Raw genomic sequence first — 18,939 nt, forward strand, 5'->3', positions numbered from 1 at the left:
ATGCTTAATGATCCAAAACTATACAATCTTCATAAGTCCAACATGTAATAATGAGAGAAATGATTAAGTAAAAGCATTAGGTCTGCTCAAGAAATTTGAAAAAAAAAAATGTGTACGTGGATCATTGTATTAATTGAGCAATGTCACTCTCTCACACACACACACACACACACACACACGCACACGCACGCACGCATGCACAGACACACACACACTCCAATACCTCCCATGGGTATACAATGTGCATATATATATATATATATATATTTATATATATTATCATCAGAAATTAGAAAACAAAGACATGCCCAGCAGAAACAAGTTTGTTAAAAATGTGCACTGGAAATTTTTGATGTGCATTTACAGTAGTAGAAGGTAATTTGACTGAGATGATGTGCTTGTGAACCTTATGATGTGAAAACCTGTTGCTATAATGATACAGTAATTGGCCAATGTTTCTCAAAGTCTCACCTGTGCAACCTCAACTGCACTATGGTGGATCTTGCAGAAAGACAGATTACATTCCCAGAGTGTTTTTATAAAGAGTAGTGAGGCAGAAAAAATGTGCCTATTTGAGTCCATCCATCTCTCTGTTGTCCATTGAAAAAGTATTTAATTGCACCCACTATCCTCCATCCTTTACTGTTTCTGTATTTTACAAACATTGATAAGTAGTCTTCAATAATTATATTCAACCTCCATAACTGTTTTATCTGATCCGATTTTGCTTGGTTTGACTGCAAACATGTTAATTCTAATGTAAGCACAAACAAAACAAACTAATAAAGAAAACAAATAATATATATATTGCAAAATTTGATATACATATTTGAAAGTAAAAAAAAAAAAACATCCCAGAAGAAAATAAGTTTTTGCTGAAAAAAAATAAATCTCTAAACTGAAGTCTCAGACTGCAGTCGAAGCACAAACTTGTGTGACTTTGGGTCGATGAATTCTTCAGCAAGCTGAATATAAGGTATCTTTTTGGTAGTGACCACTAGGCTAAAGTCAATGCATTTGAGCAGAAAAATGGTCCCATCTTTTAGACCACTGGTAACTGAGGCTTCGCTGATAAGGGTCCACTGCCTAGCAAGCCAGCGGTCCTTTCCATATTGCAGTGTAGGGCCTGTGGTCAGATAACTCTCCAAAAATGCCTGAGAAACAAAAATACACAGCACTTCAGCATTACAGTCATCTAACATTTGACACAAGTTAAAGGAGTCATATGATGCGATTTCAATTTTTCCTTTCTCTTTGGAGTGTTACAAGCTCTTGGTGCATAAAGAAAATCTGTAAAGTTGCAAAGACTAAAGTCTCAAATCCAAAGAGATATTCTTTATAAAATGTAAGAGTCAGCCACACCTACCTAAAACGGCTCGTTCTAACACGCCCCCACATGTCTACGTCACTATGTGGAAATATTAGCATAATGCCTTCCGGACGCTCCTTCGTCGAAATCACCGTCCGCGCCGTTCTCAAGCCCGCCGCCTCAGCTCACTCTAGCCCTCCGGCCATTCCTCACTGTAGGCCACCGTGTGTGACGCTGTGTTTCATTGTGAAAGCGAAACTACTTTGTTTGGCCTTCCAAAAATGGACACGACTAGAAATCAGTGGTTAAGTTGTATTTACAACACTGTTCCAGAACACTTCAACCCAAATATTCAGATGTGTGCAGCACATTTTAAGGAGGACCGTTTCCTGATCCTGGGAGAGTAGACTACAACTGTTCTGACTCAAAGACTGTAAGTAAGTTTTTTTATATTTAAAGAGTTTTTATATTTTATATATTTAAAGCGAGTTTTTTGGGCAGTGTAGAGTAGGGCTTGTTGTTTGTCATTTCTCCGATCACAAATGCAGACATGGTTTTATGTTATGCGGCGCGATGCAACGCAATGCATAAAAATACAGTATAAGTCATTATAATCCATAATTATGTTCCCACTGGATGCAACGAATGCCTCGTTTATAATGGGTTTTCATGTTTTTGAATCATCGCTCCGGCCGGACAGGGCATCATCAAAATATGGTAAGGGGCGTAACATTTCCGTCACACGCTTGAGGTATTCGGCCAATCACAACGCACTGGATAGCTGGCCAATCACAGCACACCTCGCTTTTTTAGAACAATGAGCTTTGTAAAAATCGACTCGTTTCAGAAAGGCGGGGCATAGAGGAGCAACAATAATGTACATTATGTGGAAAATCATGTGTTTTTTAACCTTAAACCACATAAACACATTTCATAACACCAAATACACAAAATAATGTTCTTTTTTAGCAACATCATATGACCCCTTTAATGAGAGTTTGAGCAATAATGAGTCAAGCAAACATATCTTTGACTCCACTAAAAGTTCCACTGACTTGTACTGAAACCTGGCACATTGTATCAGTCTTAAGCCCTATTCGGACGGTAATTGTTTCTCAGGGGGAAGTAAATGATTTTCACCATTTACAGGGGGTAGTTGGTGATTTTAATACCGTCCGAATCCAGGATGTCTTTGTTTTTCTCTCACCACCCCCGTAAAAATCCCCGGCCGAATTACCTACTGTTTTTTGACAAACACCAAGGTCGTGTGGTAATTTAATTGCCGTCCGAATCCACATCTCTGAGTTTACAAGAAGAAATTGATTCAAAATTCAGTGTTTAAACGCTTTTTGAGCACTCCCGAACACTGTAAGGTAACGTTGTAGCCTACTTCAGTGTAATTTGCATACATATTTAGCCTATTTCTGAAATGCTGGCAAGTATTTAAAATAACAATACTTCATAACTGCTCCACCACAGCGACTGGGAGCAGAAAGAGAAGCACGTAAACATTCGAAATGGGTCTTTATTGTAGCAGCAGCAGGTATGCAATACAATTTTAAAATGTGTATTATAAAAAGATATATATCGCATATAATTATATACAACTATAGCACGTCTATTTTCCTATTTTGAAACAGGAGATTTAAATAATCAAATAATAAATAGGATTATATATGATAAAATATGCTTGGAATAATAAGAATACATTTTACACAATAATAAGAATAAATGTGTAACTAAAATTAATTTTATTTACAGCAGACAATCATGTGACTGGCCACGTGAGCAGCGTGTTCCCAGGTTCGTAGGATAGCAGAACTCGCTCCTCCACTGTGAATAGATCTCCATCCCAGTTCATGAGTTTTATCACTGAGGTGATATGTAAATTTATTTTTACAGACGTCCAAATAAGAAACAATTACCGTCCGAATCGGGCTTTAATCAATACATATTGCATTCTAGATTCTGCTCAATCATGGCATACTGCTATCAAATATTTGTGCATTATGAGAGCAAAACTATATTTTTCTAGTTTTATGTATCTCGTAGCACTCACATAATAATACCTGAATACACTTAATGTCTAAAGCTGCATCTAAAAGCTTAGAATGTTGACTTGTTCCCTTGCTGCTCTATCAGACAATGACTTTGCAGGCGGTGTTTGCGGACGAAGGTGCCGCACGAAACTGATTTCAGACAGACTTTAGAAGCAGCATAATAGTTTAATGACTTAAAACAAAACAGTATAGGTTTGGTGATACATTTCAGGCACTCTATATTTTTAAGCTCAACTGTCATGGAATGGAACGTGCAGGATTGTGTCTTATCATAGGCAGCAAAGGATACATTAATGCTGCCTTCAAAAATGTATCAGATGAAAGGACATGACATCATCATTGGATTCTGACATGCCTGGTTGCCTTCCTATCTCTGTATGGTGCCAGACTTTATTGTAAAATGAACCCCTTTAAGAATATACATGATCACCCTGTCTGGGATTATTTTGCGATAAAAACCACCTGACTGGGATTCTCACTGTCAGTGGCCTCACCTTGGGTGTCATGTTGTTTGTGATGCAGAAGGCTAAGTGCTGCTGTATGCTCTCCATACTGTGGAGGTGCTGTTGTCTGGTGGTACGGAGGTATTTCTGCAGTGCTCGGGCCATGGAAGGAAAGATGGCTTGAGCCGCTTCACGTGGGTCCATCACGTCACCAGATGCCTTCTTCTGCTCCTCCTCTTGCATGCGACAAATGTGTGTAAATGCCTCCTCCACTGCCACCACCAGCCTGGGAAAGAAAGGTTGTCGTCACACAGTCCAGATTCAAAATTCCACAATCTTTCAGTTCTCTAGAGCAGTGATTCCCAAAGTGTGGGGCACTGTAAACTGGGGAATGCAGTAGACTTACACTAAGTACACTGTAAAAAATTTTTTGAAGTTGTTTCTAGTTGTTTTTTTGCAATTATTTGTGAAATTTACTAGCAATTTCTGAATGAAAATCGTTTCAAACTAAATCCTACATCAAATTTTATTAATGTAGTTCTACGGTCGCCGTGATTTTTGCCAAGTAAGACATGTTCCTGGATCAACATCTTTTGTTGATCCTGAATCAACATTACTGTCCAAAAATATAGACTAAACCCAATCCATACCCCTAAACATAACCCTGGTCCCTATCCATAATTTATTCCTAAAAACAGTATGAAATGATAGCTGATTAACAAGGGTGTAGGAGCACCTAACCCTGATCGTAAGCCTAAAACAGATATTTCCTTAAAAGTTATCCCTCAATTCTGATTGGTTAATTGGAATGTTGTTCCAGGAACATGTTGTACTTGGTGAAATCACGGTCACCGTTATGTTATGTGCTTATGTAAACTCGCATTCTCATGTGAGTCAGATTTGAATAGGGGGACAAAAATGTACTGCCCTGCTACTTTAAAAAGCGGAGTTACCAAACACGAGAACCTCTGCTTCAAAGTAATGTAATGTGAATGTGTAATGCAATCTCTTGTCTGATTTAATCACTATTAGAAATGATCCCATTTCATTTTGAGAATCTATTTTTATCATGATTCATTCATGCTGAATACCTTATAAGTAAAATTATTTGCCAAATATCTTTCTAAATCTATCACCAAAGTTCTCTCACCTAGCCCTGCGTTTGCGGACACGTCTCTCATGTTCGGCCTCTTCGTAGTAGAGTTCGTTATGACTGCTGTCTCTGCGGCGGGCAGCAGCAGCAATCATTGCTCGAGACTGAGACTGGGCTATACCAGCAGCTGCATTATTCCCTCCTGGACCTGACCATGATGGGACACACATGCATTGAGACTGTTTAGTCAAGTCAAGTCATCTTGATTTGTATAGCGCTTTTTACATTCACAGATTGTGGCAGCTTCACAGTGATGAACAAGAAAAAAAAGCAGAATCAATTATGGAAACTCAACTATGGAGACCGTTCAGATTCTGCTGTAAAGCAGTTCTAAAAGACAGCGCTGTCATTGCTCAGTTCAATACAAGTCAGTTTAGTGTTGGTTCAGTTCAAATCAATAACAGTGTGAATTTGTGAATTTTACGAAAGGCAACAATGTTGTTATTCAGCTTTAGTCAGTTCAATGTTGATTCAGCTCAGTCCGATAACAGTGTTGATGTTGCAAGATGTGATTCAGATGTGGAGCAGCTCCACAGAAGACAATAGTTCAACTTGATTCAATTCAAGTGTTTGTTCTCATCTGGTGGTGTCAGTTCAATAGGTTTATGCTGAACCATGTAGTCTGTATGAGAAGTTACTGTGTAGAGAGGTTTTTGATTAGAACAATATAAAAATGCACTTTGGTCAATTCATTTCTTTTCAGTGCACTGATCCTGGTAATACTGATACTGAGTAACAAGGTTTGTGTCAGTAATGATAAGTGCAGATCGAAGAAGTGGAGACTGTGCTTTAGTGACATTTACCAATCAAGCTGTGGTCTGACTGGAAAGATCTTTTGGCTTGTAATATATGGCCAGGTTTCATGCCTGGCAGCAAATCACTGACACGCTTCCCCCAATTTTTTTCTTAAGTTTCAATGCAAAACTGGTATGAATGATTTATTTACGATTTCAGTTTGTTCCACACACAAATCTTTCATACTGCTTTCAAAGTCTTGGATTACTGAGCACAAGTTGCATGGATTACTGTACACTGCTTTTGCGTACTTGTTAAAGCTTGAAAGCTTCACCGCCATTCATTGTGACTGCATGAAAAAATGCTACCAGTAGACTTCTTCCTTTGTATTCCACAGAAGAAAAAGTCATGTGGATTTGGAATGAAATAAGAGTGAATAAATATGACATAAGTTCCATTTTGGGATGAACTATGCCTTTAAAATTCCTTCACATTACTCACTATTTTTAAGGTATTCAAATCCAGCCTCTCTTGTGGCTAGATGCTAAAAGTCTGTTCCCATATTCATCTATGGAAATGTCAAAGATAATATTTTGTGCATGTAATAAATATGCAGCTGGTTAATATGCAGCAGAATCTGTGTCTACCTGGAGCTGCTGTCAATGTGTGTTGATAGTGGGCGGGATGGTGAATAAGTGATGAGGAAGTTCAGAACTCATCTGTTTCTCTATTCATCTCTAAAATTGAAGGAGATAAACTGAAAAAAATATACTTAAGATTCATGCAAGAAAAACTATTTAGTTTATCTTTAAAAGCAAAAACTAATGGTTATACACAATATAATTGTTAGATCATGGTGTAAAGATGCGCACAATGATAGAGAATCCAAGTAGAACAATCTTTAATAACAAACACTCTGGAATATCCAGGAAACAGGAGCCATGGTAGCGACTTGGCTGATGAAACCATGGAGACAATGAACGGAGGATGGAGGTGGGGACCCAGGCGGAGCCGAGGAGGACTGGAATCATCATCATCATAAATATTACAGGTGGGAATCTTTTGGAAACTCACAATTTAATTCAAATCTATTCTTGGGGTCATGATTGTGATTTATTTGATATATGCATAGATTTGATTTTAGATTGGATTCTAAACTTTGAATTTAATTGTATTTATTTGTACTAAAATTTAAATTAAACTGAAAATATAAAGTAAATGAAATAAAGGATTACTTCAACCTGTGTGGAAAGATTGATGAACTGCGCAAGTTTTCTACTGAACCCTTAACAGAAGCCCCCGAGATTTAATAAATACAACCTATGTGTGTAATTAAACTTTAATTAAAATGTTGTTGAATTACTATTTTTCAATGTCACATTATTGTTTTTATTAATAAAAAATATTTAGGCTAAATACTTTATTGAACTATTTCATTCATAATAAATTGCATTGCCTTTTCATTTTGTAGGATATTGGTAGCACTAGTTACAGTACATTGTTTATATTTATTCCCCTGGTACAGTATTGCCATGTCTGATTATTATATTAAGGGACATGTTTTGCTGTTTTGTGATATCTGATATCTTATGATATCTATTTAATGTAGAGAGGGAATAGTTCAGAAGAGAGTAGAAGTATGCAAACTGAACAGCAGCTACTGTTAGTGCTGATTGGTCGGGAGTTTTTCATAAAATAGTTTAAATTATACACAACTTGTAACCACGCCATTACTTTACTATAGCCCAGTTGAGACTGAGACACTGCATTCGCCACTCAGCCTTTCGTATTCGCCTCATGCCGTAAGCACACACATCTTTTGAATCATTAAAATGCGATCGTTTATGTGTGCGTCAAGTTGAATGTATATTGATATCAAAAGAAGTATTATCAGTTGGTTTCGACTGGTGGTTGATCGTTTGGAGTTAGAAATATATAATACGCACCACTGCATTCTGATTATTTAGTGATTTTGCTTTTATAAGTAGGTATTGTTCGTCACCTTGCCAACTGGTTGCACATCCATGTTGAATGTCCTCCTCATGTGTAAAAAGTACATGAGCACATAGGTGGTGGCAAGATCGCAAGAAAAGCTTGACGTGTACTATATATGATTTAAGGCTATTTTCTATATTAAGATATCAATATAAGAAAAGTGGTTGTCAGGTAAGCTTCATTCAGAACGCTTCCCCCGTTGCAAGCCTGCCATGTGCATTCTGTAAACTGTCCGGGTAATGCACTGCTCTCGCAGTTGACTTCCACAATCTCTGTTCCGACATCATGTTGTTAACAAACATTTACAAAATCTATTTTTTCAATTTTGATTGCGGCAGGCTTGGGCACTCTGTCTGCCGTGGGCTCTGGCGTCTTGTCCATGGAAAGTGTGGGAGGTGGCTGGCTGGGCTTTGGGTATGGAGTGGGGCTGGTCAAGCCTTCCACAGTGGAGACGGCGAATGGAGATCTGCAACTCACCAGCACCCATTCCACCAACGTGGCAAAATCCTCTGGAGGACCAACACCAGGCAGGAGTGCCTTTGTGCACGGTGCGATCCGGGTAGTTAGTGTGGCACGTCAGTTGCAGAAATCCACAAGTGTGGTCCTCGAGAAACTGCTGCTCCTGCTCTAAGCATAGCAGCTAGATGGGTGGTATATCCATATTAGTTTTGGTTCCATCTTCTTTTATGTTATGGTGGCTGCAAATAAGCGCACAAGAATCCAAATAGGACAATCTTTAATAACAAACACTCTGGCATACCTAGGAAACAGCTCGGGGAAACACAACCAAAAACATTAACGAGAACGAACCATGAACAGTAGGAACTTAGGGCTTAAAGGGTTAGTTCACCCAAAAATGAAAATTCTGTCATTAATTACTCACCCTTATGTCGTTTCAAACCCGTTAGACCTTCGTTCATCTTCAGAACAAAAATTAAGATTTTTTTGATGGAATCTGAGAGCTGTCTTACCCTGCATAGACAGCAATACAACTGAAATGTTCCCAAGTCTAGAAACGTAGCAAGGAGATCTGTAAAATAATCCATGTGACATCAGTGGTTCATCCGCAATTATACGAGGCTACGCGTATCCGTGTGACACAGTTGACACAGAACAGCATACGCTGTTTATGTCCAGCGGATACTCTCCAAAATTGCGCTACAGGGTGACGCGGAGGACACAGATTGTTGAATAGTCTTTTTTTTTTTTCTTTTGCGTACAAAAAGTATTCTCGTAGCGCGTATCCGTGTGACACAGTTGACACAGAACAGCATACGCTGTTTATGTCCAGCGGATACTCTCCAAAATTGCGCTACAGGGTGACGCGGAGGACACAGATTGTTGAATAGTCTTTTTTTTTTTTCTTTTGCGTACAAAAAGTATTCTCGTAGCTTCGTAGAATTACGGTTGAACCCCTGATGTCACATGGATTATTTTACAGATCTCCTTGCTACGTTTCTAGACTTGGGAACATTTCATTTGTATTACTGTCTATGCAGGGTCAGACAGCTCTCAGATTCCATCAAAAATATCTTAATTTGTGTTCCGAAGATGAATGAAGGTCTTACGGGTTTGAAACGACATGAGGGTAGGGCTGGACGATATGGCCAAAATTTATATCACGATATATTTCTTAATTTCGGTCGATATGATATAATTCCGATATCGATATGAACACTATTTATCTGAAATAGAAATCTTTTGTAACATTATAAATGCCTTTATCATCACTTTTGATCAATTTTAAGCATCCTTGCTAAATAAAAGTATTAATTTCTATAATTTATTTCCCCAAAAAATTATACAAATTATACTGAATGGAATAGTGTATAATGTTACAAAAGCTTTTTATTTCAGATAAATGCTGATCTTTGGATCTTTCTATTAATAAAAGAATCCTGAAAACATTTTTTTACTCAACTGTACTCAAATATTGATAATCAGCAAATCAGCATATTAGAATGATTTCTGAAGGATCATGTGACACTGAAGACTGGAGTAATGATGCTGAAAATTTAGCTATGTATGATCACAGGAATAAATTACAATTTAAAATCTATTCAAATAGAAAGCAATTTTAAATAGTACAAATATTTCAACATTTTACTGTTTTTACTGTACTTTGGATCAAATAAATGCAGCCTTGGTGAGCAGAAGAGAATTCTAAAAAAAAAAAAAAAAAAAAAATCTTACTGTTCCAAACCTTTTGACTGGTAGTGTAGGCTGATTATTCTTATAGATTGAAACAAATGTGCTTCAGCCAGAAAAAAGGGTATGAAAAGTGCTCCGAGTCGCTGCAGAAAACAAAAAAATTGAACAACAACAAAAACTGGAAATGTTGCTGGAGACGGGCTTATTTAAAATGCAAACTCATTGTCTGCCAGCAGGAGGCGCTTTTAGAGTGATAAAACTAGCGGTTTCTCCAGTAACGGCTGTAATCAAAGCAGCTCCGCTCATGAACACTACTTTATCAGATCAAATGAAAACGCCATCTAAACTTTTCTGAAGACAGTCGGTTCCCTTCAGAGATACATTCATATAAAACACCCGCCCTGTTATGATTTTGAAACGTGCAGTGCTCATGTTTATTCAACGAAGTCAACTGGCACAAATAAATCAATGTATGGGAAACTGGTAATGTATATCGAAATATCGGAAATGTGTTTAAAAATCATATCACCGTTATTGAAAAAAATTATATCGCGATACATATTGATATTGAATTATTGTCCAGCCCTACATGAGGGTGAATAATTAATGACAGAATTTTCATTTTTGGGTGAACTATCCCTTTAAATTCACAATGAGAGATAATTACCAGAACTAGGAACAAGTGAGGAACTAATAAACAACTATGTAAACAACCACGGAAAGATGTACAATGAAGAATAACTTCTAATTTACAAATCAAGCAAATTTGTGACACTGATTATGTGAGTTTTTTTGTACAATAGGTCAGCTTTCCTTGCTTGAATGCACATACTTTTTAAAAACATTTTCAAATCAAGTTAGATAACATGATTTATATTTGTTTTTTATGTAAAAGCAAACGCGAGACATTCTAAATAAAATAAATTCTAAATTCTAACATTTATGTTCATTTTTCAGGTAAACTCTCAAAAGTTTATGCTGATAATATAATTTATAATGGAAAAAAATATACACTGCTTAAGAAGATGAAGGGGACACCTAAATCAAACATTGGATGAATCATTTTCATATATAATAAATTACTTGCACCTCAGAGCGAGCAGACAAAACACAATAAATACGGTCATTGCTTTTGGAGGTGGATGCCTCCTGTTTGGGAATGCAGTCATGTAAGACAGTTCTGGGAGGCAATTATACAGAAATACTTTGAACTAGGGCTGCACGATAAATCGAAATGGAATCGAGATCGCGATTCGACAGAAGCTGCGATAGTCATGCGTATCTTTCAGTGAAGCACGGTTCTGTGATCAGCAGTAAATCTCCATCCAAAGGCCAGAGGATGCTCTCGCGCTGAAACTCCAAATACGCCTCGCAGAAGAAACCCAGAAAATGCCTATCGCTGCAGTTGAATAAACCGAAGATTCAACTGCTTTTATTGATTCAATGTGACTCTTATTATTATAATTTTCATTAAAATAAAGTATATTTATAATGCAATGCCTTTATCACTGCTTAAATACTATGAAATATGTTGCGTGCCTTATTCTGTATAAGAAGCCACAGAAGGATTTATTTCAAACACTCGACTGACATTATGAAGTGAGTTTGGAGTAAAAATATGTTATTAAATGTGGTATTTTCACATGCTTTCACATGGAGCAGCATTTACTTCACAAAACCATAGACGATTTTTTTCGTGTAACTTGTCAGTGAGCTACGGCTATGTGTAGTAAATTCTGCTCCATCTGAAAGCACGTGATGATGATTTCCTGCTGATTACAGAACCGGCATTACTATCAAAATGCGCATGACAATCACATTCGATTAATCGTGCAGCCCTACTTTGAACTTTGCTAAGGCATTTCAGAATGGCCATAACAACATTTCAGATGCTTTGCAACGAGATCAGTCCATTGGTTAGTCAGGTTATGCTGTCCCATCGTGCAAAGTCACATGACTTTTTTGATACAAATGACACAAAATAACTAAAATGAAAATATTTCAATAATATTTCCACAAAATTCATGAAAAAACTGGAGAGCTAAAGAAGGGTTTGGAAAGAGTTTGTTAATTGAATCCTGCTAATCACAATGCAAGAGTATATAAACAGCTGTTTAGCTCGATAATGTAAAAGTACATAATTCCATCACCACCCAACTCCTGACAGATTTCATGACTGATTTCACTTTTGAGTAATTCAGGGAAATCTTTTAGAGTTTAATCTTAAGCACAAGCCCTCTATCTTGGACAGCAAGTCACACCTGTTTACTCAATCAGTACTTAATAAGTACGTCTTTAGTTACTTTTTTACTTCTGCAGTCTTAAGGCCTTGACACACCAAACCGAAAACAAAGAACAGGCGGTGATGAAAGCCGACTGTGTTGTCACCTCGCACCACATGTGTCTGGGATAAAAAGTTGTGTTTAAACACTGCAAAGACTACAGCCAAAGGCCAACTAGCATGTACATTCTGTGCCTGTGTGAGAGGAAATAACTGTATATATCAGCAGGTGGCAGAAGACTGTATTCGTCATTCAAAAAGAGAAAGCGAAACTAGGACTGCCGATATACAAACCCTGAACAAAGCAGCATTTGTATACCATTCTGAATAAGAATCATGTTGATCCCTTTCTTCATTCCAGATGGCCAAGTGGCCTGAAAATATACGCAAATTCATATATTCAGGAAAGATGACATACAATTAGAAGAGCTTCTGTGTGCATCTTCTTGACTTTATTTGCTTTTGTTTTTCTTCTCATGCACTGGTTCGCTAAGCTGAGCAGCCAGTCAGAGTGATCTCTATCGCCGACTGCTCAATGCCATTTCAACCATGTTCAATTGGCCAAAAATCCCGCAAGGGTCCAACTTGTGCTGACATTTTGAAAAACGCTGCAAAAACTGAGCTGACAAACCCTTTATGACAGCTGACTGACTGCTTGGTATGTCACGGTCTTTATCAGATGCCAGGATGAAGTTTCATTAAATGCCTGTTACCTAACTAATGATAGTACAACCCAGCCATTTCCAATGCAGGATAGAATGGAATTGTTTGTGGGCATGTTGGAATGTGTGTCTGGTCAAGTACAAGGAGACATGCAGGAAGACATACAGATCAAAGTCAAAAAGAAGTGTGAAAAAAAGTGTATGGCGTGAAATGTGCTGGAAATCACACTTACAGAAATGTATTTTTGGATTTTTTTGTGGAAACCAGTGTGAGAGTTTTCTCTGAGGGTGTTTAAAAAGCACAGCAGCCAAAATCACACAAAGAAGAGCAGATTGCACTAGAGTGGTAAATTGTTCAGCACATATATTTGATTGCCTCAGTCAAACTGCAATCGTATTCCACGCTGGAACTGTTTCTATCTCATATATATAAAATCTCTGCTACCATTCTTTAATTACCTTTTTTCCAGGTGATTGTCACTAAAATTTCAGGTGTGAAACAGGCAATTGCTTTAGAACTACTGTGCATATGAAGCACTGCTTTTTCCTTACACAGTAATTGTATCAAAAATGTGGCAATTATATATTTATCCATGCACGTACAATATACATATGTGGGTGACCTTGGGAACTTTTTGTCCCCCAGGATGATTACTATATTTCAATTGGTTCTAATGTAAAAGCATAGATTACAAATGCTGACTTAATTACATTCATGACTTTAAAAATGTGGCTGTAACGAAGTCAGACACAAAGTGATGTCCATCTAAACATTTAGTTGTAGAAGTGCAGACATGTACACACATTTGTAAAAGCATCAGCTGCTATTGGTGACTAATTACAAATAGCTTATCTAAAACCTGGGGGATCTGAAATAACTAGTTCTGTGCAGTTTTTAGGGAAATATGTGACTTCACTGGTGCAGACAAACAAATAATATATAAACAAAATTCTTACAAAAATTCCCCTTTGGTGCCCAGAAAACATGTGCTCATTCATCAGTGATTACTGTGCAGCAACAAAGTGTTTTGGGCCAAAATAAAGGGACAGTTTAATGATCCACTTACTGTCCAAAAGGTAAGCTTTCAGTTTCATTTGAAAGACTTTTAGGCAGGGACACAAAACCAGAGAAGATAAGTGTTAACAACAGCATCATCTTCAGTGGTCACAAACAATTCATCACAACATCACTTCAGTACCACTGGTACACTCATGTCAAAGTCAACAAAGCTCTGAGATCTGAGTTAAAATCACTGAACTGGAAAAGCATTTGACAGGCGAAACACATTTTCTGAGCAAATGGAAATGATTCCTGTATACTCGAGTGGTTGTGAACTCACCATCCACGTTGTAGACTTTGAGGCCTGCCAGGTGTTTGGCGGCGCGGGACTTGGAGGCTGTTAGCATCGCAGGGTTATGGACAGGGAAGTCTTTGTAGTAGTTCTCTAAGATAACCACTGCTGCCCTCTGGATGCTACACATGGAAAAGACCAGAAAAGGAAGTCAAGTGAGGTCAAGTCACATTTATTTACATAGCACTTTATACAATACAGATTGTTTCAAAGCAGGTTACAGGAATAAACAGGACAATAATGATTCAATGATGGATGATAAAGCAGCTCTGAAAAAATTGTGTCATTATTCGACTGTGGTCAGTTCAGTATTGATTCAGATTCCTTCAATAACTGTGTAAAGAAAGAATAGTGTGGAGTTAATATTAATAGTGGCTTTATATTATTAAAATGATTTTACATGAGGAATTATATGCTCCTATAGAGGACAACTTACTGTTACCTTGTTTTAATGAAAAATATAGTTAACCTACATGGAGAGTTCATCAAGTCAGGGCTGTCCAAACTCGGTCCTGGAGGGCCGGTGTCCTGCAGAGTTTAGCTCCAACCCTAATTAAACACACCTGAACCAGCTAATCAAGCTCTTACTAGGCATAGAAACTTCCAGTCAGGTGTGTTGAGGTAAGTTGTAGCTAAACTCTGCAGGACACCGGCCCTCCAGGACCGAGTTTGGACAGCCCTGATCTAAGTGAACATATAATCTGTGCGCAAAACAACATCTAAATCTCTGATTCACTGACAACATTGTCTGTCAGTGATTTGACTCACAGAGATCCAAGCACTGATACTGTTGTGTTTTTAGGAATAAAAACATGATATTTACACACATTTTGCTTTGGGGTTATAGTGGTTATCGGTGCAAAACTGTAATTCACCACTGTCATATTTGAGTATCCAGGTACCTCCAGGTTTTCCTTTCAAGAGTATTTTAACTGAGACTTATTGTTTTATTTTGTATTAGTATTCCTAAAAAAAAAATAGTATTCCTATTTTAAAAAACTAGCATAAATCAACCCATTATTATGGGTTAAATACAAAGACCCAAAAGGTTGGGTTTGTCCATATTTTACTTATCTGTGGTTTGCAAAACACCCAAAATTGGGTTACTTTCAATCCAATGTTTTTTAAAGTGCAATAATATGTGTTTGAGTTTGCTTCTGTGGGTCTCTAAGTGTTAAGTATATCATTCAGAAACATTAGTCAAACAAAACAGACTTTTCAAACTGTAGACGTTATACAAATACAATGCTGCTTTACTGGAATTCATGTGTGCTTTGGGTGTATGCCAGAGAGAAACATAGTAATATGGTGTTGTTCATGTCTCCCAGACAGAAGAGAAAATTACACACTTGGCCTCAAATCAGAATAACAGACTCCACTAGCTGCTAAGTGTGATTGTGTTTGGGTCACTCAATATGGCGACAGTTATACTGGGGCCAGATGCCTCAGCCAGAAGCTTGTGTGATTTGTTAAGCCATGCTAACCTGATTGTAGTGAGCTTGTGCTTGATCACGGCATGTGTTTCCTATTTACATACATGCTACAGATGCTCTACTGTCCACCCTGAGGATAAGCAGACACCTCACTACACAATAGACACTCAGAAGGAGAGAAAATAAAAGGGAGAGGTGGCCTACTTCTTTTCAGAAACAGGTTTTTGTGCCATTGGCACTTGCTAAGTGTTTTAGGATCTCTCCTTTTCCAGCTGATCTGGGACTAGGGTTGCAATGATTTTAGGATGTCAGTATGAATACAAACAAGCTATTGGGTCCATGGAGGTATGCAATTATGAAAACATGGCAGCATCCATGCCAGACACGTAACAAGAGACACAGATGCCTGAGCTCCAGCTCTTATAATCATGACAAAGTGGAGCAGAATATATATCACGATATATTTCTTAATTTCGGTCGATATGATATAATTCCGATATCGATATGAACACTATTTATCTGAAATAGAAATCTTTTGTAACATTATAAATGCCTTTATCATCACTTTTGATCAATTTTAAGCATCCTTGCTAAATAAAAGTATTAATTTCTATAATTTATTTCCCCCCAAAAAAAAAAAAAATTATACTGAATGGAATAGTGTATAATGTTACAAAAGCTTTTTATTTCAGATAAATGCTGATCTTTGGATCTTTCTATTCATCAAAGAATCCTGAAAACAAATTTACTTAACTGTACTCAAATATTGATAATCAGCAAATCAGCATATTAGAATGATTTCTGAAGTGACACTGAAGACTGGAGTAATGATGCTGAAAATGTACCTATGTATGATCACAGGAATAAATTATATTTTAAAATCTATTCAAATAGAAAGCTATTTTAAATAGTAAAAATATTTCAACATTTTACTGTTTTTGCTGTACTTTGGATCAAATAAATGCAGCCTTGGTGAGCAGAAGAGAATTCTTTGAAAAAAAAAAGCATTAAAAATCTTACTGTTCAAAAACTTTTGACTGGTAGTGTAGGCTGATTATTCTTATAGATTGAAAGAAATGTGCTTCAGCCAGAAAAAAGGGTATGAAAAGTGCTCAGAGTCGCTGCAGAAAACAACAAAAACTGGAAATGTTGCTGGAGACCAAGGTTATCGGAAATGTGTTTAAAAATCATATCACCGTTATTGAAAAAAATTATATTGCGCTACATATTGATATTGAATTATTGTCCAGCCCTAACGTCTACGCTGTTGTGTCAATTTATACTGGACATAATTTTAATTTTTTTAACAGTTTTTATACATCTATTAAAGGTGCCATAGAATGGAAAACTGTATTTACCTTGGCATAGTTGAATAATAACAGTTCTGTACATAGAATTTACATTCTGTGAGCCTCAAACACCATTGTTTCCTCCTCCTTATGTAAATCTCATGCATGCAAAAGATCACTGAAAAATAAGCGAATCAGAACATAACACCGACTGTGACGTTACAGTTGGGATCACTAATAGTTACGCCCCCAACATTTGCATATACCCGCCCATGGTCTATGCCAGCCGCCAGCCGAACCTGCACAGCCGAATCATCAGAAGTTCTGCAGGTATTGTGAAGAAACAAGCGAGGATAATAGCGAAAATGTCAGATCATGGAAATAAATGTTAAGTTCCAGGCTGTGCAGGGATGGGTTGGTGTCTGTATTAAAAAAGGCACAGAAAACAAATAACGCGAGTTCTAATAAAATAACAGGAGCCACTAAAGGGACATGGTTAGCTACTTGCTAGCAGTAGCCTGTTACATTACAGTACATAAGATTTCACTTACCACATAAACAGAGTAAGGAGAGATGACTGAGAATGATGGCGAAAGATTTACAGATCCTGAGCACCACTGAAAAGCATCTGATCTTGTAAAATGTATGGTAAGTACTGCCACTGTAGTTTACACAGAGCACGTGCGATCGCAAATCTTGAAAGTGAAACTACAAAGCGATTGTGCATTCGAAAGCTGTTTCAATGCCCCGCAGCCCCACATATTAATAGCGGCTCCCTGATGCCCGCATTTTATATACAGTATAATTACCCAACGATATAACTGTGAGAGACAGTAGTGTTGCTTTCGTCAACGAAAATTATGACTCAATATCGTCGTCAATGAACCTATATCACGTGACGAAAACGAGACGAGACGCAACGTAAATGCTGGTCATGTGACGATGACTATAATTAAATGTATAATGCAGTATTGTTGACAAATAAAAACGAGACTAAATGTGGTTTACAAAATAAAAACTATGCTAAAATGTCTCTTCATTTTCGTTGACCAAAACGAGACGAAACGAAATGTTATAACGTTATTTCGTCTCGTTTAGTCGCGTTATTATTATTATTATTTTGCAGTATTTCTGTTTCCTGTGTCTCACTTCAGGGGCTGCATCAGGTCGCACTGCGCAGACGCAGGCGACGTCACTTCCTCAAGCCCCACTCGCGGCATTATTTAGAAGACGACAACAAACAAAGTTAAGTCTGACACAGAGAAAGAAGAAGGGCCTTTCGCACCACGGGAACCTTTTCATAGTACCAGAACTAATTGTGGAACTACCCACTTTTTGGCATTTTCTGGGTGCGATTTTAGTACCGGGCTGCCTTTTTCAAGAACCAAATTAGCTCCTACTCCGGAGCAGGGTCTAACCAGCACAACTGGTTCTAATCGTGACGTAAGTAGACATTGATTGGCCAAACGCGTACGAAAAAGCCCTCACCCTCCATGATTTAAAACGCCGTGTAAACATACTGTAAACATTGTGTCAACTTATTTCGCAAGTATGGAGAACAGCGATAGATGGACGGAGGCACTTGTATCAAATGTAGCACTGTCAGTTGTCACTGGAGATTCTGAGTCCTCCTTTACGTTCTTTCAATCGCTTTACGTATACATCGACTTTCCATGTCCATTATTGTGAAACAGTTACAGCGTCCTCCATCCTCCTTTTGTTAACGTTGTTCTTCTTTGTTTCTGTTGCTGAACGCACAATTGACGATGCTGTTGACCGGCTTACGTCACTTCTTAGTACACACTCACGGTGCGAATGCACCACTTTAAATGGTACTGGGAAATAGTTCGCGCAAAATCGTCCCAGTACTTTAGTACCGTATGTTTAGTTCTGGAACTAAAGCGGTGCGAAAGGACCGATGGCCGTGTTTATGTAGTTGCTGTTGAGACTGCTGGATATTTGGTTCAGTAGTTGAGTTCAGTATAGTTTGTTCTTTTCTGTCAACGAATTCCACTGTATGCAGCCAGTGCTTCCCATCCCATTATATCTCTCTAAGGTCCAAACCATTTGTAGTGT

General features: G+C 37.7%; 1 protein-coding gene across 2 annotated transcripts in view; it reads right to left on the reverse strand.

Moving 5' to 3' along the window:
• Positions 1 to 859: 859 nt before the first annotated feature.
• The window catches only part of LOC107552384 (vang-like protein 1), an 89,495-nt gene continuing 71,415 nt past the window's right edge, over positions 860 to 18,939 (reverse strand). The window contains exons 6-10 of one of the 2 annotated variants that reach the window (XM_016234253.1): positions 14,130 to 14,263; positions 13,857 to 13,892; positions 4,963 to 5,113; positions 3,864 to 4,098; positions 860 to 1,154 (exon numbers count right to left, since the gene is read on the reverse strand). In XM_016234253.1, the coding sequence (XP_016089739.1) occupies positions 894 to 1,154; positions 3,864 to 4,098; positions 4,963 to 5,113; positions 13,857 to 13,892; positions 14,130 to 14,263 (817 nt within the window). In that variant the 3' untranslated portion in view covers positions 860 to 893. The remainder of the gene's footprint in view (positions 1,155 to 3,863; positions 4,099 to 4,962; positions 5,114 to 13,856; positions 13,893 to 14,129; positions 14,264 to 18,939) is intronic. The other variant, XM_016234254.1, reaches the window with a different exon arrangement.

The sequence above is a fragment of the Sinocyclocheilus grahami genome, unplaced genomic scaffold, assembly GCF_001515645.1.
Source record: "Sinocyclocheilus grahami isolate Dianchi unplaced genomic scaffold, SAMN03320097.WGS_v1.1 scaffold448.1, whole genome shotgun sequence".
In the NCBI taxonomy this organism is placed as follows: Eukaryota; Metazoa; Chordata; class Actinopteri; order Cypriniformes; family Cyprinidae; genus Sinocyclocheilus; species Sinocyclocheilus grahami.